The sequence below is a fragment of the Dipodomys spectabilis genome, unplaced genomic scaffold, assembly GCF_019054845.1.
Source record: "Dipodomys spectabilis isolate Male_0828 unplaced genomic scaffold, ASM1905484v1 ptg000366l, whole genome shotgun sequence".
NCBI classification, from domain to species: domain Eukaryota; kingdom Metazoa; phylum Chordata; class Mammalia; order Rodentia; family Heteromyidae; genus Dipodomys; species Dipodomys spectabilis.
Genome location: NW_024871043.1, coordinates 1,729,241 through 1,756,704, shown reverse-complemented (window position 1 = coordinate 1,756,704; position 27,464 = coordinate 1,729,241). Strand labels below are relative to the sequence as shown.

Sequence of the window (27,464 nt, the reverse complement as noted above, 5' to 3'; positions counted from 1 at the left end):
ATACAATGGCCTAGCTGTATTATTCTAGGTCCTGTCAACATCACAGCCTAATGGTTGTGCCAGGCAAGCCCCATACTGTCAAGGTCTTCCTGTCTCTTGAGCACAAGCAAGGGATAGAACTAAGCCTGGAGTTCAAGCTCCATGAACAACAAAACAAAAACAAAACTGGAAAAAACTGAATTGTGCTAAAGGTTCTTCTACCAGCTTTTTTTTTTCCTACTGGCTTTAAAATTTTTATTTTATTTTATTTTTTGCCAGTCCTGGGGCTTGAACTCAGGGTCTGGACAATGTCCCTGAGCTTCTTTTACTTAAGGCTAGCACTCTATGACTTGAGCCACAGTGCCACTTCTGACTTTTTCTGTATATGTGGTACTGAGGAATGGAACCCAGAGCTTAATGCGAGGCAAGCACTCTATCACTAAGCCAAAATCCCAGCCTCCCTACTTGCTTTTTGATGTAGATTTAATTGTAGATAAGAGTCTCTCAGACTTTGTTGTTTGGGTTTGGCTTTGGACTGTAATCCTCATATCTCAGCCTCTTGAATAGATAGGATTACAAGTGAGCATCACCAACACTTGGTTAAAAGTTCTTTTTTGTCTTGGAATAAAGACTTTTTCTCACCTTGTAGCTAAAATAACAAAAAAGTATTACAGTGCCCCAAAAGGACAAACATTTGAACAACTTTTAATTTGTTTCACAATTCTATTTAACTGCACTAGATTTCTGTGGAGTGTGGGCATCTGTGTGTGTGTGTGTGTGTGTGTGTGTGTGTGGTGTGTGCAGGTCCTGGGGCTTGAACTCAGGGCCTGGGTGCTATCCCTGAGTTTACTTACCCAAGGCTAGCACTCTACACTCTACAACTTTAGCTACAGCTCTACTTCTGGCTTTTTTGGTAGATTGGAGTCTCATAGACTTTTGGAGATAGGAGTCTCACATACTTTCCTGCTCAGGCTGGTTTCAAACAGCGATCCTCAGATCTCAGCTCCTAAGTAACTAAGATTACAGATGTGAACCACCAGTACTCAGCATGGAGTGTGTACATCCAAATGCACAATTTTTTAGTTAATCTGTGTGTGTGTGTGTTGGTACTGGGGCTTAAACTGAGGGCTTGGGCACTGTCACCTCACACAGCTCCACTATCACCTCCTCTGGAGACCCACCCCGATTTGGCCTCCTTTAAGAGCTTCCGTTGGTGCTCAGTGTGCACCTGTTCGGGTGCACGGGTGCTGATCAGTGCAAGGGGCTGGGAGGTGGGAATCTTGCCCCATGCCCTGCCCTGTTAGGATGCACTTTCCCTTCCCACCAGTAAAGGAACAGTTGGCCAGCAGAGACCCAGCCACGGGGAGTGGGGAGGACTTGGCTTTCCTCCTCCATCTGCCTGGCGGCGCCCCCTTCTTGCCAAGCCCAACCCAGCATCAACGCTAACCCTCCACGGCGTCCACAGTCGCGCATGCTCCGCACCAACCGCCTCCCGCCTCCCAGATCCAGGGGCGTGCCTAATGGGGGCGTGGCCTCAGTGCGCCTGCGCAACTGCCCAGCACCGGCTTCCGGGTGGTGAGGGCGCGATGGGGCTGCGGGCCGGAGTGGCGGAGTAGCGGCTGCGAGTGGGCGTGTTCGCCGCGAGGTCTGGCCCCGGGGCTGGAGGCCCGGGGACTTTGGGGAGCAGGTCAGAGGGCGCTGAGAGCGTCACTCACCGCTCGTCGCCCCCAGCCGGTATGTCGGCCGAGGCCTCCGGCCCGGCGGCAACCGCGGCCCCATCCCTGGAAGACCCTCAGCCCTCGGGGCCGGAGCCTGGCTCCGCCGCCTTCGGCCTGAAGCCCCTGACTCCGAATGGGAAGTACGTGAAGCTGAACGTGGGGGGCTCACTGCACTACACCACGCTGCGGACCCTCACGGGACAGGACACCATGCTCAAGGCCATGTTCAGCGGCCGCGTGGAGGTGCTCACGGACGCCGGAGGTACGCGCGCCCGCCTCACAGTGCCCCCCCCCCCCGGCCCGTCCCCCCCCCCCCGTCCGTCCCCCCCCTCCATCGTGTCTCCCTCCATCTCGCCCCCATCCCCTCGCCCCCCAGCTCCACTTGTCCCGGGCCCGGCATAGCTGAGCTCTTCACGCCCCGTGCTGGACTCAACTGCTGTCTCCAGTGGATCCCCCTTCTCCCTCCAGCCCATCCTCTCTCTGTCTTCTCCCTGCTTTCCCAGCCCCCTGATCCCCAGCCTCACCAACATTTTATAGAACCCCTAAGCGATTTCACCAGCAACATTTCATAATCCTCATTACCTGTCCTTCCACTGTCCACTCTCAGCCCAAAAGACTTGGGAACCAACCCCGTTGTCCATCAGATTCTTTCCCACTGTTCAGCTGTTACCCCTCTCAGCCTCAGGATCACTAACAGCCTGGAGAGCTGGGACATTACTACTGCCTGAATTCCCCTGGAGAACCTACTCCCACCCAGGTTAACAAGGATTGTGAAAGTGCAAAAATAAAACAGTTGGAAAGTGGAATTAGGTTTACACATATTGAAGGTTGCTGGGTGCCGGTGGCTGTAATCCTAGCAGCTCAGGAGGCAGAGATCTGAGGATCAGAGTTCAAACCAGCCCAGGCAGGAAATTCCACATGACTCTTATCTCCAGTTAACCAGCAAAAAGCCAAAAGTGGAGCAGTGGCTGAAACGGTTGAGCACTAACCTTGAGTGAAAAAGGTAAGGGACAGCCCAGGCCCTTGAGTTCAAGCCCCAGTACAGGCAAAAAAATATTGAAGGTGGGCCTGGGAAGGTGACTTAATGGCAGAGTGCTTGCTTTGCAAGCATGAGGCCCTGGGTTTGATTCCTCAGCACCACATAAGCAGAAAAAAGCCAGAAACGGAGCTGTGGCTCAAGTGGTAGAGCACTAGCCTTGAGCTGAAGAGCTGAGGGACAGTGCCCAGGCCCAGAGTTCAGGCCCCACGACTGACCAAAAAAAAAAATTGAGATGGTCAAGTAATTTATTTCATAAGTATTTGTAAAGTATTGGTACTGAGGACACTTTGGTAAAGGAATCTGACAAGAATCAAGTTTCCAAGTTTCCTTTTTGGAGTAGGAATGACCAATAAGCAAGCAAACTACAAAATTTCAGTAAGTTCTGTGAATAATGTCAACTTATTACCTTATTACCTTATAACTTTCTAGCTAACTAGAGGGTGGAGTCGACAAAAAACACGGTCAGAACTAATACCAGGCATTAGAGGTTTATTAATAAGGTAAGTCTGAAAGAAATTCCTCATGGAAACGGTCTTTTGACCCAGGACAATTTTGGGAGAACTCACTGGAGAGGTTTGAAAGAGGTTTTTATAGATATGCAGAAGGGGTGTGTGTGTGTGTGTGTGTGTGTGCGTGTGCGTGTGTGTGTGTGCTTGTGTGTGCGTGTGTGTGTGCGTGTGTGTGTGCGTGTGTGTGTGCGCGCGCGTGCGTGTGCCCCCACCCACAGTAGCACTTGAACTCAAAGGCCTTAAGCTTGCTCAAAGAGCTGGCTTTTTGCTGGTTAACTGAAGGTAACAGAATTTGTCTCAAGAATTTTTCTGCTTAGCCTAGCCTCAAACCTTTATCCTCAGAAATCAGACTCCTGAATAGCTAGGATTTATAGGTAAGAGCCACTGGCACCCAGATGGCAGATACATCGGTATCCAGGTTTTCTTGTGACTTTGGAATTCTATTTTTGGTGGGGTTTTTTGGTTGTTGTTTGATTATTTAAATAGAAATTTAGTTAACTCGAGCCTTTTCCTACCCCAGAGCCATCTTTTCTCCTTTCTCTCCCCACCCCACCAGGTTGGGTACTGATTGACCGGAGCGGCCGCCACTTTGGTACCATCCTCAACTACCTGCGGGATGGGTCTGTGCCACTGCCAGAGAGTACCAGAGAACTGGGGGAGCTGCTAGGGGAAGCCCGCTACTACCTGGTCCAAGGCCTGATTGAGGACTGCCAGTTGGCACTACAGGTGAGGGTCCTCCCCCACTTCCTGAATCCTTGTGCCCATGGGTCTGGAGGGCTCCCCAGCAGTGAGCATTAGGATAAGAAAAAGGAAGTACAGGAGCTGGGAAGGTGGCTTAGTGGTAGAGTGCTTGCCTTGCATGCATGAGGTTCCGGGTTCAATTCCTCAGCACCCCATAAGCAGAAAAAGCTTGAGCATTGTGGCTCAAGTGGTAGAGTGCTAGCCTTGAGCTGAAGAGCTGAGGGACAGCGCCCAGGCCCAGAGTGCAAGCCCCATGACTGACCAGGAAAACAAAAAAAGGACAGGATTTGGCTAAGAAAGCCTGGCTCTGACTGGCACAACTCCCAAGAATTTGGGGGTACTGGCTTCTGCATTCTTCCTGCCTCAGGCAGAGTCCCCTTTCCACCTGGTGTCAGGATTATTGTGATGATTAATTAGTTGCTCTGCTTCTTTCTGTTCCTGCCCAGCCAACCCAGCTGTTACACAGCTGAGCAATTATCCTTAAACACAGCCCTTGTCTATTCTGTTCTTTGCTTAGAAGTCCTAAATAGCTTCTTATGCCACTAGGGGAAAAATGTAAGTTTAAATTGGAATATAATAACCTCCATGATCTGGTTCTGTCCTGGGAGGCAGCAGTAACAGTCTCTTGGGTTTCTCTGTCCCCTAGGGGATTTTTTTTTTTCTTCCTGCCTATTACAATTTGAATTTGAGTCCTCATACTTGCTCAATTTGAGTCTTGACTCTTGCCATTTTTTGATAGGGTCGTGGGCCTGAACTCTGGGCCTGAGCGCTGTCCCTCAGCTCTTTAGCTCAAGGCTAGCGCCCTACCACTTGAGCCATAGCGCCACTTCCGGCTTTTTTTTTTTTCTGCTTATGTGGTGCTGAGGAATCCAACCCAGGGTCTCATGCATGCAAGGCAAGCGCTCTACCACTGAGCCATCTTCCCAGCCCCACTCTTGCCATTTTTTGCTGTTTTTTTTTTTTTTTTTTTTGTCAGTCGTGGGGCTTGAACTCTGGGCTTGAGTGCTGTCCCTTAGCTCTTCAGCTCAAGGCAAGCGCTCTACCACTTGAGTTACAGCGTCACTTCCTGTTTTCTGGTGGTTTATTGGAGATAGGAGTCTCACGGTCTTTCCTGCCCGGGCTGGCTTTGAACCGCGATCCTCAGATCTCAGCCTCCTGAGTAGCTAGGATTACAGGCGTGAGCCATCAGGGCCCGACTTTTGCTGGTTATTTTGGAGGTAGAGTCTCTTGGACTCTTCTGCCTGGGCTGGTTTCAAACCATGATCCTTCAAGTCTTACCCTCTTGAGTAGCTAGGATTACAGGTGTGGACCACTAGTAACTGACCTCTCCCCTCCCATCCTTCTGTAAGCAATGAAATTCTCACCTCAAATGGAACCCTGCAGATGCTCTCTGTAAAGTAGGGTTTGGAGGTACCTGAGGCCTGTCTGTTTGGCTCCATTTCTTTAGGTCCCTTAGAATTCTGAGGAGCAAGGCTTGGTAAAGAGTCAGCCTCAGGGATTCTAGGTGACCTTGCTATTGTGGGAATGAACAACCTTGAGCCAGTCTCTTCCTACCTCTGCTTCTGTTCTTAAGTTCCAAGAGAGAAAAAGCCAAAAGTTAGTACAATGTAATGATTTTACATAAGACTTTTTTTTTTTTTTTTTTGGTTGGTCATGGAGTCTGAACTCTGGGCCTGGGTGCTGTCCCTCAGCTCTTCAGCTCAAGGCTAGCACTCTACCACTTGAGCCATAGCTCCACTTCAGGCCTTTTCTGTTTATGTGATGCTGAGGAATCAAACCCAGGGCCTCATACATGCAAGGCAAGCACTGTACCACTGAGCCACCCAGCCCATCTGTTCAGTTTTTACAATGTTAAAATATCTTCCTTTATGATACAACAGAAATAGGAGATTACTTTGAGTTTCTCTCTGTGTGTGTGTATGTGTGTGTACGCATGCGTGTGCCAGTGCTTGGGCTTGAACTCAAGACGAAGGCACTGTCTCTTAGCTTTTTCTCTTAAGGCTGGTACTCTACAACTAAAGCCATACCTCCACTTCCAGGTTTTTTTGTTTTTTGTTTTTTTGTCGGTCGTGGGACTTGAACTCTGGGCCTGGGCACTATCCCTCAGCTCTTAAGCTAAAGGCTAGTGCTCTACTTCTTGAGCCACAGCAGCACTTCCGGTCTTCTGAGTGGTTTATTGGAGATAAAAGTCTTACCTGACTTCGTGCCCGGGCTGGCTTTGAACTGAGATCCTCAGGACTTAGCTTCCTGGATAGCTAGGTAGGTATGAGCCACTAGTGCCCAATGAGAGTTTCTTTTTTCTGTGTGCCGGTCCAGGGGCTTGAACTTGGGGCCTGGAAACTGCTCCTGAGCTTTTTTAAAACTCAAAGCTAGTGTTCTACCACTTAAACTATAGCTCTATTTCTGTGATACTTTCTTTTTTAATGTCCTTTGTAAATTAATAAGTGAACAACTTCCTTTTCTGTGGAGGGACTATTGATTAGCTGTTGGAATTCAAAGCATAAAATTTATTTGAACAGTAGCCATGTATTTCAAACTTTTTAACTGTAGCCTGTAGGGAAAAATGTATTTCGTAAGTGTGTATAACTGTAACTGAAATTTGTGAAGGGATACTTTTAGTGGAATGTACTGCTATATATTCTATTTTAGTAATCCTTTCTCCTTCCCTCCTTTCCAATCTCCCTTTTTTTCTTTCTCTCCCTCCCTTTCCACCTCCTCTTCTTCCTTCCTCTTTAATACTGTTTGACTTCCACTACACTTATTTCATGACTCACTAATGAGTTACCACTTGGAGTTTGACATACATTGAACCAGATCTTGGAAGTACATCCCAGCTCTAATTTTAAGTTAAGCTAATGTTACTACACACTTGTGTGTCAGGAGTGATTTTTGCTATCTGCTTGTATATACATCTTACACCCTAGGTTGACATAAAAAAAACAAAACAAAACCATGAGAGAAGTTGGATGGTGCATTCAAGGAAGGTCAAATGAGCTAGTAAGTGACAGAGCTCAGACTCAACCCCAGGTATTGGACTCTAGGTCTGGTGCTTTTCTTCTATGTTCCGTACCTCCTTCACAGGTTTCCCACAGATTCTTTCTACAGCTCAGTGTGCTCCTCACAGTACACCTAGGTTTATGCAAGTGTCCCTGTTTCTTTGATTATTTTCCCTTCCTTCTCAATTCCTTGCCCACTTCTCTTTTCCTTAGGGGACCTTGGATATGCTTGCATTGTGTGCATACCTTTGAAAAACTTAAGCACTGTGTCGTATGTGTATGCATTTTATATTTCCACAAATGGCACAGAGCTGTGGGCCATTTTCTGTTGATCATTCAGCACTTCTTTCAAGATCTCTTCATGCTGCTGTATGTACATCTAGTTCTTTGCTTCTAACTGCTGCACAGGAATCTATAGTGCTTGCTCACAGGATTTTATTTATACATTCCTCTGAAGTTAAAGACTTAGATTGCCTCTTACTTTCTGCCCCCACAAACAGTGCCACTGTGAGAATTCTAGTACATGTCCCCTTGTGGTCCTATGTCAGAGTTTCACATGATTATAACTGAGAGAATTGCTAAGTTATATAGGAGATATGCATCAGATTGTGCTCCCAAATGTTTATAGTACTTCATACCCATGATCAACAGTGCATAAGAGATCCCATGTATAGCATACACTCAATAATATATTTTTCTAATTTTGGCAATCAGATGGGTTCATCATTGTGAACCCATCAGATTGAGCTGAGCTCTTTTGCTCAAGGCTAGCACTCTACTACTTTGAGCCACAGCTCCACTTCCGGTTTTTGAGTGGCTAATTGGAGATAAGGGTTTCTTTTTTCTTGGTCTGGTCATGGGGCCTGAACCCTGGGCTTGGGTACTGTCCCTCAGCTCTTCAGCTCAAGGCCAGCACTCTACCACTTGAGCCACAGTGCCACTTCCGGCTTTTTTTTTTTTTCTGCTTATGTAGTGCCAAGGAATGGAACCCAGGGCCTCATGCATGCAAAGCAAGCACTCTACCACTGAGCCACCTTCCCAGCCCCTGGAGATAAGGGTTTCATGGGGACTTTTCTGCTCAGGCTGGCTTTGAACCTCAGTCCTCAGATTTTAACCTCTTGAGTAGCTAGGATTACAGATGTGAGCCACTGGCTGCTGGCTGGGCATCTTCTCATGTGTAAACATGTTTTTGGATACAGTCTCATTATGTAGCTCAGACTGGCCTTGAACTTCTGATCCTCCTGCCTTAGCTTAGTGTTAGGATTATAGGTGTGCATCATGCACCTGGTGATTCTGTATATTCTTTACAAAATTTTGTACTGCTTCCTTTTTCTTGTTGCTTGACAGGAGATTCTTGCATAGTTTAGTCTCCAGGGAAAATTAAGCCCTATTACATAAGACTATGTATTAATATATACTTTAAAGCATGTGCTGTACATAATAACTTAGTTTTTCTTTATAGCTACTAGTATGATTCTATTATCATACCATGCCTGAGAGAGTTTAGAAGTTACTTAAATTGCTAGATGTGGTGGCACACATCTATAATGCAACCTTGGGGAGGCTAAGGCAGGAGCATCAAGAGTTTGAGCAAAGTACCTATGGTTCACACCTGTGATCCTAGCTATTCAGAAGGCTGAGATCTGAAGATTAAGGCTTAAAGCTCAGCCGGCTCGGCAAGCCCTGGAAGTCCATCAGACTCTTATCTCTAGTTAACTATCAAAAAGTCAGAACTGGAGCTGTTGCTTAAGTGCCAACCTTGAGCAAAAAGGACAGCAACCAGGCCTTGAATTCAAACCCCAGGACAGGAAAAAAAGAAAAAACTTTGAAATTATCCTAGGATACTGAGCAAAACAGTCTGGAAAAAAAAAAAGCCTAATAATTTGAAATTATTTCCTGGGCTTTGAGATTCAGATGAAGAACTTAGTTATCTGCTTTAGATAACAATTTGTAGGGCTGGAAAGGTGTCTCAGTGGTAGAGCACTTGCCTTGCATGCTTGAGGCCCTGGGTTCGATTCCTCAGCACCACATAAGCAGGAAAAAAAGGCGGAAGTGGCGCTGTGGCTCAAGTGGTAGAGTGCTAGCCTTGAGCTGAAGAGCTGAGGGACAGCGCCCAGGCCCAGAGTTCAGACCCCACGACCAGACCCCCCCCCAAAAAAAAAAAAAATTTGTATTCAGTTTTAGATATTGCCAGAATTGTTTCTTCTGTCTCATGTCTGGCATGGAATATAAATCCCCAGTGATTACTTAATACTTTAAAGCAAGAATTATCAGTTGTAGAAATTAAGGAAACACAGATAACCAAAAAAGTAAAGCACCATTTTTTTCCAGGTCTTTCGGTGTATTTGTGTGCATCCACACAAACGTGTCTATTTCTCAAATACAGTCATAGCATTATATGTACTATTTTGTAAGCAACTTTTTTTTTTTTTTTGTCATGGGACTGGAACTCAGGACCTGGGTCCTTAGTCCCTGAGTTTTTTCACTCAAGGCTAGTGCTCCACTATTTTGAGCAACAACACCACTTCTGGTTTTCTGGTAGTTACTTGTGGATTAGAGTCTCACAGACTTTCCTGCCCCGTCTGGCTTTGAACAGAGATCCTCAGATCTCAGTCTCCTGAATAGCTAGGATTACAGGTACGAGCCACTGGTGCCTGGCCCATTCTTCTTTTTAAATTAGCTTTTTAATTGTATATATATATATATATATATATATAGATCTTCGTATATATGGATCTTTTCAGAGAAATACATTTTTGTAAATGAGTGATGAAGGGGTTTGACTCTTTTGGAAAGCTTATTCTCCCAGTACCATCTATTACACAGTCCTTGGTAACCAGCATTATTAGTATCTAAGATGGCCATCAGAGATTCTTCTTGCCTTCTGGTATCCAGATTCTTCTTTATACCCCTTCCAACATCTAATAACCAGTAGGATATTGCAGATACTTTAGAGTATCTTAGAACTAAGTTATAGACGATATTACAGCTTCTGCATCTCTTTTTGGATCATTGACCTTGGGAATCCAGCTGTTATTTGAGAAGCTCAAGCACAATTGGGAAAGGCCTACTTGGTAAGGAACTGAAGCATCCTGCCTGCAGCCAGCATAAACTCTCAGCCATAGGCATCAGTTATCACAAAAGTAGATCCTCTAGGCTCAGTCAAGTTTTCAGGTATTGTTAACCCTGCCTAGCATCTAGACTGAAACTTTGTGATAGATTTTGGGCTGGGGCCACCTAGATAAGACCTTAAATTCCTGACTTTCAGAAAATGGGTGGGAGCCAGGAACTGGTGGCTCACGCCTATAATCCTACTCAGGAAGTTGAGACCTTGAGAATCAAGGTTCAAAGCCACCCCAGGCAGAAAAGTCCTTGAGACTTTTAATCTCCAATTAACCACCAGAAAACCAGAAGTGGAGCTGTGTGTGGTTCAAAGTGGTAGAGCACTAGCTTTGAGCAAAAGAGGTCAGGGACAGCACCCAGGCCCCGAGTTCAAGCACCACAACAAAAGAAAGAAAGAAAGAGAGAGAGAGAGAAAGAGAAGGAAAGAAAGGAAGGAAGGAAGAGAAAGAAAAGAAGGAAAATGAATGTGTGGAATAATATATGTTTATATTGTTTTAAGTTCCTAAACTTGAAATGATTTTTACCCAGCAAGAAATGACAGATTGTGAGTTCTAGGGTAAGGAGATTTCTGGAAAACACCACCACCAACATACTACTAAAATGTGAAAATAATTTTAGAACTGGGAAGCTGGAAGGACTTTAAAGAGAATATTAGTAAAAGGAGCTCAGAGTACTCCTTTAAGTTTGACCTTTCAACAGGGAGGTAGCAGGGAAGACTGAAAAAATGATAGGACAATGTTACTGGAAACTGATAGAAAGGAATCCTCCTTATATAGTAGCAGAAAGCCTATTACCATTGTTACCTCCAGTGATGGAGAAAGTTGAAAATGTGGCAGATAAACTGGGTGATCTAGCTAAGATTTCCAGGAATGTTGAAGGTCAAGCTACCTGAAGAGGAGAGGGAAGCTAAAGAAGAAAGAATTGAACAAAAAGCCAGAAATTGTTGGATTTGAAAATTCTCAAGCCTTTTCAGATAACAGATGGCTTAAAAGCAAAGATTAAAAAGTGCATATGGGGCTGGGAAGGTGGCTCAGTGGCAGAGTGCTTGGCTTATATGCATGAGGCCCTGGATTCAATTCCTCATACCACATAAGCAGAAGAAGCCAGAAGTGGTGCTGTGGCTCAAATGGTAGGGCACTAACCTTGAGCTGAAGAGCTCAAGGACAGTGCCTAGTCCCAGAGTTCAGCTCCCAGGACCGACCCCCCCCCCCCAAAAAAAAAAAAAGAATGCAAACTTGGGATAAAAAGGGTCTAATGATAAATCCATGAGTGTGATTAGAAATTCCTTTGTTAAGACCTCAGAATATCCAAGAAGATGCCTTAGAGAACCATTCAACCAAATGATAGGATGACTTGTGAGGTGGGGTACTAAGGTTTGATCTCAGGGTCTAGGTGCTATCTCTTACCTATTAATTAAAGAGTCTCAGGGACTTTTCTGCCTGAGCTGGGGGTGGGAAAAAGTCTGGGGCTTGAACTGAGGGCCTGGGTGCTGTGCCTGAGCTTCTTTTGCTCAAGGCTAGCTAAGTAGTTTATTGGAGATAACAGACTCATGGACTTTTCTGCCTGGGCTGGCTTCACACCATGATCCTCAGATCTCAGACTCCTGAGTAGCTAGTCTTACAGGCATGAGCTACCAGCTTGGCAGGATGACTTTTTGAGGCAGGATCTTGCTCAGGCTGGTTTTGAACCCAATATCATGGTGTCTCATCCTTCCCTGCTGCCTCCCTGTTGAAAGGTCATCAAACTTTTTTTTTTTTTTTTTTTGGGGGGGGGTCCGGTCGTGGGTCCTGAACTCTGGGCCTGGGCGCTGTCCCTCAGCTCTTCAGCTCAAGGCTAGCGCTCTACCACTTGAGCCACAGCGCCACTTCCGGCTTTTTTCTTTTTGCTTATGTGGTACTGAGGAATGGAACCCAGGGCCTCAGGCATGCAAGGCAAGCGCTCTACCACTGAGCCACCTTCCCAGCCCCAAGGTCATCAAACTTAAAGGAGTACTCTGAGCTCCTTTTACATCCTCAGTATATGTCACCACTCTTTCTCAACTAAGAGCACCTCTAAGAAATGTATAGTCACTAGGTGTCAATGGCCCACACCTCTAATCCTAGCTACTCAGGAGGGTGAGATGGAAGAATTGTGGTTCAAGCCAGCCCAGGCAAGAAAGTCCATGAGATTCTTATCTCCAGTTGACCACCAGAAAACTGGAAATGGTGCTGTGGTCAAAGTAGTAGTGTATTAGTCTTGAGCAAAAAACAGCTCAGGGACAGTGTCCAAGCACCATGACCAACAAAAAGTGACAAAAAAGAAAGCATGAGCACAAGCCCAAAGTAGAGATGTTGATCTTGAAGACATTTGCGGTTGTAGCTTTTCTCTTACAAAGCAATTCCTAAGACTTAGAAAACACTCAATAAATATAGATGATTTTGTTGGCAGAAGAACTACCAGCTCTATGAGCTTGGACTTAAAGGGACAGGGCCTAGAATAAAAGGAGAGGAAGACTTTGGCACTCAGACTTCCTCCCTCCCTCCTTTTCTCCCTCCCTCTCTCCTTCCCTCCTCTCACCTCCTCTATTTTTTTGGCCATGGTGGTACTTGAGTTTGAACTTGGCCTTGTGCTGTTGCTAAGCGGGCACTCTACCACTTGAGCCACACCTCTTAGTGTGGACTAAGAGTGGCTGAGGAACTTAGAGCTGAGACCATCTCTTACAGGTATAGATGCTGTGCAGAAACATTCCTGATCAGGAGTAGGCTTCAGAGTTCCCAATGTTTGTTCTAATGACTTCATTGATCTCTTATCCTTCCCCACCCACTTTGAACAAGAGCACCCCTAGTGGTTATCTTGCCTGCCCACCATGGCACATTGCATGTGTGGAGTCTCTTCTTACTGGTCTTCTGCTTAAAGACAAATGTCCTTCAGGAGCAGTAGTTGGGGAGCTGCTGTGATTTAGGGACAGCATTCTGTACTTGGAGCTGCTTCTATAAAGAGAATGAAGCTGGGGAATCTTGAGAGGAGATGGTTTTTGCATATGAATTAATGGAGGCTAGAAAATGGGTAGACTGTTGGGTTAATCTCCAAGGCAACTTCTAAGATTTTTGTCTCCCAAGTATTCGTTCCCTGTGTCATCTCCTTGTACATTAAAGAGAACACATCAAGCCAGGCATAGTGGCTCATACCTGTAATCTTAGCTACTCAGGAGGTTGAGATCTGAGGATCGAGGTTCAAAGCCAGCCTGGGCAGGAAAGGTCATGAGACTTATCTCCAATAAACCACTCAGAAAACCAGAGGTGGTGCTGTGGCTCAAGCACTAGCCTTGAGCTGAAGAGCTGAGGGACAGTGCCCAGGCCCATGGCCCACAAGCCCCATGACCCACAAAAAAAGAAAGAAAAAGAAAAACAAGAACAGATGAAGCAATGAAGCTATATCATAAAAGACAATGAGGTTTCCATCTTGCTCTCCCTTGGGTTGTTTATATAGGGAAGGGAGTTGGCCATATCAAAAGAATACGCAAAGCAACCCTATAGAAAAGCCCAAATGGCAGGATTAGATGCCTCCTGCCAAGAGCAGGTAGGAATTTACCAGCCATATGTGTAAGCTTTCCAGAAATGGATCCTCTAGAGGTAATTAGACCTTCAGATGCCTACAGCACCTGCTCAGCACCCCCACATGAGACCCTGTGCCAGACTTGGCTAGGCCTCTCCTGAATTCCTAAGCCATGACACTGAAATTGGAACTATTTTTGTTAATTTTAGCTACCGAACTTGAGGCCATTTATTATATAGCAATAGATAATACCCACTCCATACTTCACTTTCACTCATTTGTGGTCTTTTGTAAAATAGCAGTTCTCATATGCATGCATGCATGCACACACACACACACACACACACACACACACACACACACACACTTGTATCTGTGCTCTCTGTTGTGATTTTTGTTTGTTTTTGTTGGTTAGGGGGCTTGAACTAAGGGCCTGGGCACTGTCCCTGAGCTTTTTCACTCAAGGCTAGCAATTTATCACTTTGAGCCACAGTGCCACTTCTGTTTTTTTTCTGGTAATTGTAGGTAAGAGTCTGATGGACTTCCCTGCCCGGGCTGTCATTGAACTGTGATCCTCAGATCTCAGCTTCTTGATTAGCTAAGATTCCAGGTGTGAGCCACTGGCTCCTGGCTTTCTTTTGGGTTTTTATTTGCTTCTGCACCAGAAGTATGCTGTTTCCATTCTATGGCTTTGTAGTGTATTTTAATATTTGGTAGAGTCAATGTTTCCTCTTTGCTCTTAGCTTTCTAAATTGGGGGCTGGGAATGTGGCTTAGTGGTAAAGTGCTTGCCTAGCATGCATGAAGCCCTGGGTTCGATTCCTCAGTACCACATAAACAGAAAAGGCCAGAAATGGCACTGTAGTTCAAGTGGTAGAGCACTAGCCTTGAGCAAAAGAAACTCAGGGACATTGCCCAGACTGTGAGTTCAAGCTCCAGGACTGGCAAAAAAAAAAGAAAGGAAGAAAGGAAGGAAAGAAAGAATGAATTTACCAAATAATAGATTTTGAAATTTGGGCCAGGGTGAGAATAAGCCGCATGTATGAAGGAACAGGAAGGTGGGGGTCTGAAGCCCAGCCATCTGGGGGAGAGTGTTAAGGCTGAGATTGAAGACCTCAGTAAAGGTGGATTCCTGCAGAGCCCCAGGCATGGTGGGCAGCTTTGGAAGACTTTTAAGGGGGATGTGAATGACCTCTGGCTGTACTGTTAACTGTCTTCCACTTCTTCCCCAGCAAAAGAGGGAGAACCTATCCCCGCTGTGCCTCATCCCCACGGTGACATCTCCCCGGGAGGAGCAGCAGCTCCTGGCCAGTACCTCCAAGGTGAGGCCCCTGGCCCTAGAGGGTGGAGGCTGAATGGAGATGGAGGCTGAGGACTTCTTCCAGCCTCACTAGGTCCTCTCCTTCTCCCCCAACAGCCTGTGGTGAAGCTGCTGCACAACCGTAGTAACAACAAGTACTCCTACACCAGGTAACTGGCATGGGGGAGGGGGGAGGGGGTATATACGTGCATGTGCCCCAGAATCCCCAGGTTGAGTATAGCCCTGCTGCTGGCCCAAGGGGAGGGTCACGTGGAGGGTCCAAGTATACATTCCAGCTCTACCTCTTGCCCCCCAAGTACCTGAGCAAGTATTCTCCCCTTAGCTTCAGTTTGTTATCAGCAAGCAGGATGTAGGCAAGGACTAAATGATAATGGTTGACATGGACTAGGCACTTATTTTCCAACAGTATTGCTCTCTGTCTCTGTTGATTTACCCAACCCTTACAGTAGTATGAGGTATGTGTTATGATCTAGCTATAGAAGAGATTGAATCTTGGAGAGGGAAGTAACTTGCTTAGTGTCACTCTGTTAAGAAGTAGCAGATAGCAGGCATCAGTGGTTCATGCCTATAATCCCAGCTACTCAGGAGGCTGAAATCTGAGAATCCCACTTCCAGGAAGACTAAGACTTTTTTTTTTTGCCAGTCCTGGAGGGCTTGAACTCAGTGCCTGAGCACTGTCCCTGAGCTTCTTTTGCTTAATGCTAACACTCTACCACTTGAGTCACAGCGCCACTTCTGGCTTTTTCCATTTATGTGGTACTGAGGACTCGAAGCCAGGGCTTTATGTATGCTAGGCAAGCACTTTACCACTAAGCCACATTCCCAGCTCTAATCTAAGACTTTTATCTTCAGTTAACCAGCAAAAGGCTGAAAGTGAAGGTGTGGCTTATGTGGTAGACCACCAGCCTTCAGCATAAAAGCTAAGTAAAAGCCAGGCATTGGTAGCTCACGTCTGTAATCGTAGCTACTCAGGAGGCTGAGATCTGAGGATTGTGGTTCCAAGCCAGCTTGGGCAGGAAAGTCATGAGAGTCTTATTTCAAGTTAACAACTAAAAAAGCTAGAAATGGAGCTGTGGCTCAAGTGGTAGAGTATTAGCCTTGAGCAAAAGAGCTCAGGAACAGTGCCTAGGCCTGGAGTTTAAGCCCTATGTGTGTGTGCGTGTGCATGAGCATGCATGCACACACAGCTTAAGCAAGAGCTTGATGCCCATGCCCTGAGTTGGAGCCCCAGTACTAACACATAGAGTGCCAGGGCTGGGATGCTAGATGAGACAGCCTGGCTGAGAGCTTGCATGGAGAGCTGCTGTGGTTGGATTTGCTTAGCTGGAAGCTTTCTGCTGAGCAGGACCAGAGTGCCAGGAATCTGGGCCCCTTTGGGGGGAGTGGAGTAGGAAATCCATCACACTGAGGCCTGCTGGCTCCCTGGTCTTCAGCACTTCAGATGACAACCTACTTAAGAACATCGAGCTGTTTGACAAACTGGCCCTGCGCTTCCACGGGCGGCTGCTCTTCCTCAAAGATGTCCTGGGGGACGAGATCTGCTGCTGGTCTTTCTACGGGCAGGGCCGCAAAATCGCCGAGGTGTGCTGCACCTCCATTGTCTATGCCACAGAGAAGAAGCAGACCAAGGTCAGAGGGATTCAGGGCCTGGTCAGGGAGGGAGGTGAGGGTGCAGCCTGGGGCCCTGGACAGAGCAAGCTCAGTATATCAGGCTTGGGAAAATCCTTGGGAGTCAGGAGCCAGAGTTCTGGGGTCTTGGCTGTGAATTTAAGGGAGTCACTTTACTTGGCAGTCTCCGTTCTTCTACTTGTGAAATGAGTGGAATTCTATTTTATTTATTTTTGCCAGTCCTAGGGCTTGAACTCAGGGCCTAGGTACTGTCCCTGAGCTTCTTTTACTCAATGCTAGCACTCTACCGCTTGAGTGAGCCACAGCGCCACTTACGGCTACTTCTGTTTGTATTGTGCTGAGGAATTGACCCCAGGGCTTCATGCATGCTAGGCAAGCATTCTACCACTAAGCCACCTTCCCAGCCCTCTATTTTGTTTTAATTTCTGTTTTGGTTTTAGTGCTAGAGACTGCTCAAGGCTTTAAGTAGAACATTCTTCTTAATTGAGCCCATAGTTTGAAAGCTGTCTGCCTTCCCTTTAAAATAGTATGCAGGTTTGGAGGTACACATGTATTTAAAGTCTCAGAAGGATCTATTTCCAAAAGTGGTTTTGTTTCTTGTTATTGTTTTGGTTTGGTTTTTGTGTGTGTGTGTTCTAGTACCAGAGCTTGAACTTAGGGTCTCAGACTCACTTAGTTTTCTTGCTTCATGGCCTATGGTCTGCCAGTTGAGCTGTGTGCCTCCAGTCCAGTATTTTTCTGATTAGAATCTGGAGATAAGAGCTTTGCAGACTTTTCTGTCTAGGCTTCCTTTGAACTGAGATCTTCAGATCTTATCCTCCTAAGTAGCTAGGATTATAAGTGGGAACCACTGTCCCCAGCTTTTTTTTTTTTTTTTTTTTGGTCGGTCATGGGGCATGAACTCAGCCTAGGCGCTGTCCCTCAACTCTTCAGCTCAAGGCTAGTGCTCTACCACTTGAGTCACAGTGCCATTTCCAGTTTTCTGGTGGTTTATTGGAGCTAAGAGTCTCATGGACTTTCCTGCCCGGGCTGGCTTTGAACCGCCATCCTCAGATCTCAGCCTCCTGAGTAGCTAGGATTATAAGCGTGAGCCACCGATACCTAGCATTTTTTTTTTTTTTAAGTTTAAAGTTTTAGGTATTTTTGCAGTACTGGGATTGAACTCAGCTTTGAGCTTGCCACGCAAATACTCTTACTTCTTTTTTTGTTGTTGTTTTTTGTTTTTTTGGGTCCGGTTGGGGGGCCTGAACTCTGGGCCTGGGCGCTGTCCCTCAGCTCTTCAGCTCAAGGCTAGCGCTCTACCACTTGAGCCACAGCACCACTTCCGGCTTTTTTCTTTTTGCTTATGTGGTACTAAGGAATCGAACCCAGGGCCTCAGGCATGCAAGGCAAGCGCTCTACCACTGAGCCACCTTCCCAGCCCTACTCTTACTTCTTGAGCCACACGCTTTGTTCTCAGGTTTTGGTGACATGGGGGTTTGAACTCAGCACTGTCCACTTAATAGGCAGATACTATACCTCTTAAGCAATACCCCAGATCTTTTGCCTTAGTTACTTCTAGGACAGGACTGGACTGGGCCACAATCCTCCTACTTAAGCTTTCTATGGAGCTGGGATGGTGGCATATGCATCGCCATGCCCAACTTTTTTTTTTATTGGTTGAGAGAATTTTGGTAACTTTTTGTCCAGGCTGGTCTCAAACCCTTAGCCTCCTGATATCCATCTCCCAAGTAGCTAGGATTACAGGTGTGACCCATTCATCTTGATTTTGTTTTTTTCTTCTTTCCTGGTGCCAGTCCTGGGGCTTGAACTCAGGGCTTGGGCACTGTCCCTGAGCTGCTTTTGCTCAAGGCTTGTATTCTACCAAGCCACAGCTCCGTTTCCACCTTTTTTCTTTTTTTTTTTTTTTTAAGATCTGACTGTGTAAACTCCAGGCTAACTTCAAACTTGAGATCCTCCTTTTTTCAGCCTCCTAAGAATTGGGATGATAGGATTGTGCCAAAATAAGTTGTGCCAAAATAGGTTCTTAAAACCTCAGGACCAGGGGCTGGGAAGGTGGCTCAGTGGTAGAGTGCTTGCCTTGCATGCCTGAGGCCCTGGGTTCGATTCCTCAGCACCACATAAGCAAAAAAAAAAGAAAAAAGCCAGAAGTGGCGCTGTTGCTCAAGTGGTAGAGTGCTAGCTTTGAGCTGAAGAGCTGAGGGTCAGCGCCCAGGCCCAGAGTTCAGGCCCCACGACCGAACCCAAAAACAAAAATCTCAGGACCACAGGTCTCTTAGAACAGAGCCTGACTCATGGATCTGGCACTTATCAGCTAGTATTTACCTGCTCTGCACTAGGCACTGCCCCAGGCTCAGATATACTGCAGTCATCACTAGTCTCTCAGCAACCACTCTTCTCTTTTCTTGCCATTTTCCCCCTCTTCATTTGCCTAAAGAACTTGTACTTAATTGTTAGAACCCAAGCTAAACATCATTTTCAATAGGACACCTGTTCCCATGAACTTTCAGCCTAGCCAACCCTAGATAGTTAGTCATGCTCCATTTTTTATCTAGTGACAGTACTTACCATTGTCTGTAGGTTGGGTTTTATCTCCTTAGTACTAGCCCAGACCTCACACAGTGGAATCTATGAAACATTTGTTTTTTATTTATTTATTTTTTTGGGTCCAGTCGTGGGCCTGAACTCTGGGCCTGGGCGCTGTCCCTCAGCTCTTCAGCTCAAGACTAGCACTCTACCACTTGAGCCACAGCGCCACTTCCGGCTTTTTTCTTTTTGCTTATGTGGTGCTAAGGAATGGAACCCAGGGCCTCAGGCATGCAAGGCAAGCGCTCTACCACTGAGCCACCTTCCCAGCCCCTCTATGAAACATTTATAGATGCACATGGGTGTGTGCGTGTGTATGTGTGTGTGTGTGTGTGTGTGTGTGTGTGTGTATGTGTGTGTGTGAGAGAGAGAGTGAGTGTGTGTGCACGTACCAGTACTGGGGCTTGAACTCAGGGCCTGAGCGCTGTTCCTTAAGCATTTTTGTTCAAAGCTAGTGCTCTACCACTTAAGACACAATTCCACTTCCAGCTTTTTGCTAGTTAATTGGAGATAAGATTTTTGTCTGCCCAGGCTGGCTTTAAACTCAAACTCATCCTCAGATCTCAGCCTCCTAAGTAGCTAGGATTACAAACCATGAGCCACTGGTGCCCAGCTTCAGGAGATTTCTTTTGTAATTGGGAAGACAGGAAGATAACTAATTAAAATACAGCTTTTTTTTTTTTTTTTTTGTCGTGGGGCCTGAACTCGGGGCCTGGGCGCTGTCCCTTAGCTCTTCAGCTCAAGGCTAGCGCTCTACTACTTGAGACACAGCACCACTTCCTGCTTTTTCCACTTACGTGGTGTTGAGGAATCGAATCCAGGGCCTTATGCATGCAAGGCAAGCGCTCTACCACTGAGCCACCTTCCCAGCCCCAAAATAGAGCTTTTTAAGAGCTGCATTCTCCTGGGTTTGGTGGCTGTAATCTTAGCTACTCAGGAGGTTGAGGAAGGAAGATCACAAGTTCAAAGCCAACCTTTACAACTTTTTAAGACTATGTCTCAAAATAACATTAGCTAAAAGGGATGGGGACATAGCTCAGTGGTAGAATGTTTATCTAATATATACAAGGCCCTGGAGTCAATCCCTAGCCCTAGGTTTAATTCCCAACACTAGAAAACAATTGAGAAAAAAAAAAAAAAAACTACAGAAGTAGAATGCCCTAACTTCTTGGACTTCATTCCTTTCTACTCTGCTCCATGGCCTAAGCCTCCTTGCTGGTCTTTAGACAACACACTACTGGACACCCCTGGCTCAGAGCTTTTACATTTGCGGTCACAGCTCCCCAGTCTGCTTTCTTTAGCTACACACCTGTCTCCCTGCTTTGGTCAAATGCCATCTTGCCAATGAGGCCCTCCCTGAATTCTCTTTCGAAAGATGTAACACTCCTAGTCATGGCTTTTCTCACCCCCTTTTCCTAACTTCCCTTCCCACATAACATTTGTCATTATCTGATGCAGTTTATGCTATATTATGTGTATGTCTGAGAAGTCCTCTCCTTAGATTATAGTGAAGGAGAGAAAAACCAATCATTCTGCCTGCCTGGTGGTGGAGGCTGGGAGGGGAAGCAGCGCAGAGCTGCTGAGAAAGAAGCTACAGGACAGGGCGAGAGAATCGGAGCCAGGGGTTCCTGCCTTTTGCAGGTGGAATTCCCAGAGGCCCGAATCTTCGAGGAGACCCTGAACATCCTGATCTATGAGACTCCCCGGGGCCCAGACCCAGCCCTCCTGGAGGCCACAGGGGGTGCAGCCGGAGGTGGTGGAGCAACCCGAGGGGAAGACGAAGAGAACCGAGAACACCGGGTTCGGAGGATCCACGTCCGGCGCCATATCACCCACGATGAGCGTCCTCACGGCCAACAGATTGTCTTCAAGGACTAACCTTTGACCTTTCCTCTGCCTTCCTCCTGCTTCTTGGACCCAGTCTTCCTTTCTTTCTTCTCTCTTCAGACTTTTGCCCCGGCTCTGCTGGCCAAGTCGTGGGTTTTCCTTCTGTCACATCATTGCATGGTACAGTTGACTTTGGCTCTTTCCCTTCATTTGCACTTATAGCTAATAGCACGGTACATTCCAGCCCCTCCCCTCAGGCAGGGCCCCTCAGAAGACTGATACTCTCCCCCTCCTTCCCCATTTATGTTCTCTGGTCCTCTGGTCTTTCCCTCACAGCTAGTTTAGAGCAATTGGAATTCCCTCTCTCTCTCTCTCTCTCTCTTTTGTAAAGTACATTGTACATAGTCAAGTATTGAGCCAGCCCTTAGTAACACCCACCAAGTTCTGAGTTCTGAGCCACCTCCTACCCTGACCTCCCTCCTACCCCCAACCCTCCTCCCTTCCTCCTTAACTCTGTACTAAGCTGGCCTGGGCCTGCGCCAGCTCAGCTATTTTCTTGTTCTGTTTCATATTATTTATTATTTTAATTTTCTATTAAATTATTGTAATAAAGTTGAGTCAAGGCACTGCTGCTGGCTTCCAGGGAGACCGCTGGGAGGACCATGTCAAGGACTACTTTTATCACTGAAGACCAAGGAGCCCCAAGCCCTTCCCTGGGCTGGCAGCTGGGAAGAAAGCAGTCAGGAATTGGGAGAGGATTCAGAATTTATATTTCAAGGCTCACCAGCCAATTCTTACCCTTGGCAATCCTCCCCCCACCCCTCCTTCAGTGGAGAGGAATCCTGGCTGCCACTCATGCTGTCCCTGAACCCCAGAGTGCAGCATCTCTTCATCCCAGGTATCTGAAGGGCACACCTTCCTTCAAGGGTCTGGTGCAAAAACAAAGTCAAGGGCCTGACGCTCAGCCCCAGCCACGTTAGGGTGCCAAAGGTCTACAATGAAGACCACTCGAGGCCCATCTTCAGGGGAACCTAGGACACATGGGATAGAGACAGAATAGCTGACATCAGTTTTCTCTGTCAAAGTACATTTACCACATATGCATAAAAGCAAACAGTAAACAGGCCAGGCCCTTTTCTAACCCTTTGTTGGTTTCTATATAGCCCAGGCTGGCCTTGAACTGAGTCCCCCTTGCTCAGCCTCGCAAGTGCTGGACTTAAAGTTGTGTACCGCCACACCCAACATCATCTGAATAGATGTATGGATCTGAGGCATCAAAACAAACAGGTAGTGGGCTGGGAAGGTGGCCCAGTGGTAGAGTGCTTGCCTTGCATGCATGAGGCCCTGGGTTCGATTCCTCAGCACCACATAAGCAAAAAGAAAAAAGCCGGAAGTGGTGCTGTGGCTCAAGTGGTAGAGTGCTAGCCTTGAGCTGAAGAGCTAAGGGACAGTGCCCAGGCCCAGAGTTCAGGCCCCACGACCAGACCCAAAAAACAAAAAACCAGGTAGTGCCATAGTTATCCCCTTATAAAATTGGGCAAATAAGCCAAGGTCTCACAGCTGCTAAATGCAAGTGGTAGGACAGGACCCCAGGTGATCCAGGCCAGAGTTCTATCCTGGTATCCATTTTATGTGCTACCTGGCATTCACTGAGCCTTACAGTCACTTAATAAAGAAGGCAGATGTCCCACAGGTCATCTGAGGAGTTGCATATGACTTGCTCAAGACGAGGTACCTAGAAAACCATGCTACTGGGACAAGGAGTCAGCCAGCTTGATCTTGTACCCTCTAAACTAGCTTGCTCTTTGGTCCCTCACTCCTACCCCCAGAAGAATGGGAGCTCCTTACCATTGTGAGCCACTGTGTGCAGGAAGGAATCATCTACCAGGAGGCAATGTCCTTCGGCCCAGCACTGGGGCTCGCCCCCGACGACCAGCTCACAGCCAGGAGGAATCTTCAGGCCTGTGTGAAGAGATGTGGCATCCAATACTCCTGCCTCTAAGGTGTCCACTTCCCTTAGACCAGGTCTTGTGGTGGTCCTCCCTTGCTGTCTGAAAGGTGATGCGTGTAACCTATATATAGTACTAGATGGAAAGGGCGAGGATAGTGGGGAACCAGTGGCTCACACCTGTAATCCTAACTACTCAGGAGGCTGAAATCTGAGGATCACAGAAGCCAGCCTGGGCAGGAAAATCTGTGAACGTCATCACCAATTAACTATCAAAAAATCCAGAAGCTGGGGCTTAGGTGGTATAGGACTAGGCTTGAGTAAAAGAACTAAGGGACAGTGCCTAGGCTGTAAGTTCAAGCCCCAATGCCAACACACACACACAAGCACACACAATTCTAGGAGATAGGGCAAGTGTGGGAAGCATCATCTATAGTTTCGAAAAAACAAAAGAGAAAATACCATCTCTTTCTTAGCTTCCTGACAATTCAGCTCCAGAGCCTACTGTGTGCTAGGCTCTCTATGTAGGTTGACTAGCAACTCCAATAAACCATCCGAAAACCGGAAGTGGCGCTGTGTCTCAAGTGGTAGAGTGCTAGCTTTGAGCTGAAGAGCTGAGGGACAGCGCCCAGGCCCAGAGTTCAAGCCCCATGACTGACCAAAAAAAGTGGGAGGGGAGCTACTGGAACTTGAACATCTGCTGGCATTACCATCAGTAAAAGAAATGTAGGCTTTGGGCATGGAGCATCTAGAGAACTAGAATATTTCAGGTGTGCCTTTTTTTTTTTTTTTTTGGACGGGGTCTTGTGATATAGCCCAGCCTGGCCTTGATCTTATAATCCCTCTATCAATCTCCTGAATGCTAGTGCAGACATTCAGCTCAAGGCTTAAGTTTCAATTTCATTTGATAAGTACTTTCTTAGTGCAATGCAGATGACCACATACAGTTCTGTAAAGATTCCTTTTAATTAAGTATAACCAGCTAGTCACTGGATGGCTTGCACTTGTAATCCTAGCTACCCAGGAGATTGAGATCTGAGGATCAAGATTCAAAGTTAGCCCTGGCAGAAAGGTGGATGAGACTCTTATATCCTATTAACCAGCAAAAAAAGCTGGAAGTAGAGGTGTGGCTCAAGTAGTAGAGCACGAGCTTGGAGTGAAAAAGTCAAGTGAGTACATGAGGCCATGAACTCAAGCCCCAGTAGCTGGCACAAAAATAGAATAAGTAAAGCCAGGCACTGGTGGCTCATGCCTGTAATCCTAGCTACTCAGGAGGCTGACATCTGAGGATCACAGTTCAAAGTCAGCTCAGGCAGGAAAGTCTCATCTCCAATTAAAGAAGACAAAAAGCCAGAGGTGGCACTGTGGCTCAAGTGGTCAAGTGGTGGTAGGGTGCTGTGCAAAAACCTCAGGACCAGCAGGAATAAAAGTAAAACCAAAGGTGGGGGAGATTGGCTGTGAGGAGAAAATGCTGTGGGCAACAGGGAATCATGGGAGATTTCTGAGAAGAGAGACAGGTGGTCTGGGCAGGATCTACTTACCCAGATGGCATCTGACCCGAGCATTTGTAGGCCCACAGCAGCCCTCCAGCCGGGCCCCAGGTAGAAGGACAGAAAAGCCAGCATTGCCGAAGGTGTTGGCGCTCATGAAGCTCCGAAGCCCCCTCAGTGCCCGATAGGCTCCGGGGCACCGGCGGCAGTTGCTAGGTTGGCACCGGCCTGCTTGGTACAGCAGGAGCTGGTAGCACCCAGGGGCCCGGGGCGGGGACCAGCCCCGAGGCAGAGGAGTAGTCCCTGAGAAGTCCCAGCTTATAGCCCCAAAATCCCGCAAAATGGCAGGGAAGTTGCTCTCTAGAAGCTCCACATCATGCCGCTGGGCATCTCGAGGCACAAAGGGGGCTGAAGGCAGGTCTGGTAGGAAAAGCAAGCCTGGACGCTGAATGCCCAGGACCCCTGACCCTCCTCCAAGGCTTGGGCTACCCTGAGCTGCACGCCTCACCCTACCCATCCCAGCCCAGGAGTAGCGCCTAGCATAGGCCCGAAGTCGACGGCTCACTAGGCCTTCTGTCCCAGGACCTTCTGCAGAGTCTCCAGAGCTCCTCAGGCCAGGCCTGCCAGCTTCAGGGCATCCCCCAGACCCGCCATTAACCCCCCTAGCCTGGCTCCCAGCCCCTAAGGTCTGCATGTCTTCAGAGCCCAGGCGATAGCAGTACCAAAGGAACAGGGATGTGAGGGCTCCAAGGAGCAAAGTGAGGGCTGAAGAGGCCAGGGGTAGTGGCCAGGAGAGCATGATGGGCAAGGAGGCCCTGGCCAAGAGTCCTGGGGCATCTTCCAGTCCCCAGGTTCCCTGTCCCCCTAGCTCTCCACCTGTCCCCTGTATGGCTGCTTCCTGGTCTCCCCCTGGGCCATTTCCCTTCCACATCCCCAGCTTCTCTCCAAGATCTCTCTCCTCCTTCTGTTAGGTATCTCCAACCGTTCCTTTCCCTTTCTTTCCTCTAGCTCACTCTCTTCTCTCCTGCCTCTTCCTCTTCTTCCTCCCTTCTCTAGATCTCTCTCCTCTCTTCCCTCTATGGCTTCCCTTTCTTCTTTCTCCTTCCCGCAGTCTCCTCTCTTTCCCTCTGCCTCTCCTCTATCTCCACCGCTCTCCCACTCTCCTCTTCTCTCCTCCCTCCACTCCCTCCACCCCTCCTTTTGCTCGCTCTCCCCCTTCTTTCTTATAGCTCTCCCCTTAACCGTTCCTACCCCCCACCTGGACCCGCAGCCCCAAGACCCCGCAGCTTGTCTTCCTCTGTGCGGCGTCTGTCCTTCCTCCCTCCTCTCCCTTTCTTGCCCTTGCTTCTTACTTGACCTGACCCGAGGTCCTGCCTCGCTCTCGCTCCCTGTCTCCCACACGCTCCTTCCCTGGCTCCCACTCACCCTGACGTCACTCCTTCCCGCAGCCCTCTCTTCTTAGCTACCTCCAACCCCTCCCGGTGGCAGCCGCAACTCAGCCCTGGGGGAGGGGGAAACTCCTCTCCAGATTTGCCTCACTACCCGCTCCCTCCCCCCACCCCAAGCCTGACCGGGCGCCACGTGGGGTACAGGGGGCACCGTGCCAAGCTCTAAGCACCCTGCAATGCGAAAAGAAGGGGCGTGGCCTCGCCGCGGGCGTGGTGGGGGTGGGCGGGGACTGGCGGGTGGGCGGGGTTTGCTCAAGGGGCGGGGCGAGGGCTCAGACTGAGGGCCCAGGCCGACGCTCTGGGACTCCGGGCGGGGAGGCCGCGGCGGGTCGGTCGCGCCGCGGGTCCCCGGAGAAGTCGGTCCGTGATCTCCCCCACACCTCCCACATCCCCCTCTTTGGTCTCCACAACAGCCTGCCCCCGGCGAGTGGTCGATCGCTAGGGAAAGCGGCTCCAGCCAATGGCCGGACGCGCAGGCGGGGCGGAGAGGAGCTGTCCGCGCGCCCTGGTGCTGAAAAGGGCGCTCCCCACGCGCAGTGAGGGCGACCCAACCACAGCCCGGGCCGAAGCTGCCCAGCGGCTGGCTGGGGTCATATTGTATGTGAAGAGGGGGGTCTCTCCTCCCCAGACCCTAGCCTGTCACCCCCTTAGACTTTTCACAAACCTGCAAAGTCGCCATTCTCCTGGGTGGGGGGCGGGGGGGGAATGGGACAGTCAGTTCTACCTGAGCTTCGGAGAAAAGGCAAAGGGAAGTCCCGCGGGGGGTCCGGATACGGACAGAGGACATATTGGGGACCAAGCAGGGCTCGAGCCAAAGCTGAGCCGCCCCTTGGAGCCCGGGGAAGAGGAGATTCAGATTCCAGATGTGCTGGAATGGCGTGGGGGAGGGGAGCCTAATGACGGCTGGGACCAGAGTTTCCTTTGGCTCCCCTAGGGGCCGCGGGAGTGAGGATTACGGTCCTGGCTCCTGATCCCTCCTTCCTCCATCTGCACTTCCTCCTCCTCCCTCCTCCGCAAATACATCCCAGGCCCCTCCTTTCGCCCGTCCCCAGGATCTGACGTGGGCTCGACACCTTTCTCAGCTTCTCCCTCCCGCAGCCCCAGTGCCCGAGCTTAGGCTCTCCGGGTTCCGCAACCCCTTCCCCTCCGCGACGAGCCGGGCTAGAGCTCAGCAGGGACCTTCCCGATCCTGAGACCCCACCCTAGCCCCCCCGGAAGCGATCTTCCCTCTCCCCGCTTCCCTGGCTTAGTATCCAGCCAGCCTGATGGATCCAGGCACTCGAACCCGAGGGTAACCTTCGGCCCTCTCGGCCCCACCCCCTGCAGCCGGAGCCGCGCCCCCCTCTACCACAGATCCCGGAGCGGAAGACCGAGATTGAGCAAAGGGGGTGGACTCTAGGCAATCCCTAGCCCAATTCTGAGCCTCCATCCCGAGGGGGCAGAAACATTGCCTTCCTCTGCTGACCTCTAGCAGGAAAACAAAATTAAAGGGAAAGATAAAAGGACACGGAGGAGGAAAAAGTGACAGCTATATTATTCAGGAGAGGCACAGAGGAGAGAAATTGGAGTGAGTCGCC

General features: G+C 48.4%; 2 protein-coding genes across 3 annotated transcripts; one reads left to right on the top strand and one right to left on the bottom strand.

The window, feature by feature from the left end:
* The first annotated feature begins 1,546 nt into the window (after window positions 1-1,546).
* Kctd13 (potassium channel tetramerization domain containing 13) lies at window positions 1,547-21,667 on the top strand. Its single transcript, XM_042666713.1, has 6 exons — window positions 1,547-1,959; window positions 3,802-3,971; window positions 14,871-14,960; window positions 15,056-15,108; window positions 16,393-16,588; window positions 20,816-21,667. Exons 1-6 carry the CDS (start codon window positions 1,716-1,718, stop codon window positions 21,050-21,052), a joined length of 990 nt encoding a protein of 329 aa, XP_042522647.1. The 5' UTR covers window positions 1,547-1,715; the 3' UTR covers window positions 21,053-21,667.
* Window positions 21,668-21,830: 163 nt separating this feature from the next.
* On the bottom strand, window positions 21,831-25,889 carry Asphd1 (aspartate beta-hydroxylase domain containing 1). 2 transcript variants are annotated; one of them, XM_042666748.1, is made up of 4 exons: window positions 25,865-25,889; window positions 24,491-24,859; window positions 22,850-22,963; window positions 21,831-22,032 (listed from the first exon to the last, which is right to left on the bottom strand). In XM_042666748.1, the coding sequence occupies exons 2-4, from the start codon at window positions 24,594-24,596 to the stop codon at window positions 21,923-21,925; spliced, it is 330 nt and encodes a 109-aa protein (XP_042522682.1). In that variant the 5' UTR covers window positions 24,597-24,859; window positions 25,865-25,889; the 3' UTR covers window positions 21,831-21,922. The 2 variants fall into 2 exon arrangements, with proteins under 2 accessions (XP_042522682.1, XP_042522681.1); XM_042666747.1 differs by lacking the exon at window positions 25,865-25,889 and having other exon boundaries at window positions 21,849-22,032; window positions 24,491-25,394.
* Window positions 25,890-27,464: the final 1,575 nt, after the last annotated feature.

Excerpts from the sequence above, each read along its gene's own strand:
- Kctd13 (XM_042666713.1), top strand. The coding sequence starts at position 1,716 with ATGTCGGCCGAGGCCTCCGGCCCGGCGGCAACCGCGGCCCCATCCCTG. Across the intron at positions 1,960-3,801 it reads GGTGCTCACGGACGCCGGAG|GTTGGGTACTGATTGACCGG; the intron begins GTACGCGCGCCC and ends CCACCCCACCAG. Across the intron at positions 16,589-20,815 it reads CAGAGAAGAAGCAGACCAAG|GTGGAATTCCCAGAGGCCCG; the intron begins GTCAGAGGGATT and ends TGCCTTTTGCAG.
- Asphd1 (XM_042666747.1), bottom strand. The coding sequence starts at position 25,370 with ATGTGGAAGGGAAATGGCCCAGGGGGAGACCAGGAAGCAGCCATACAG. Across the intron at positions 22,964-24,490 it reads TCGGGTCAGATGCCATCTGG|GCCTGAAGATTCCTCCTGGC; the intron begins GTAAGTAGATCC and ends CTCTTCACACAG. Across the intron at positions 22,033-22,849 it reads GCACACAGTGGCTCACAATG|GTTCCCCTGAAGATGGGCCT; the intron begins GTAAGGAGCTCC and ends CATGTGTCCTAG.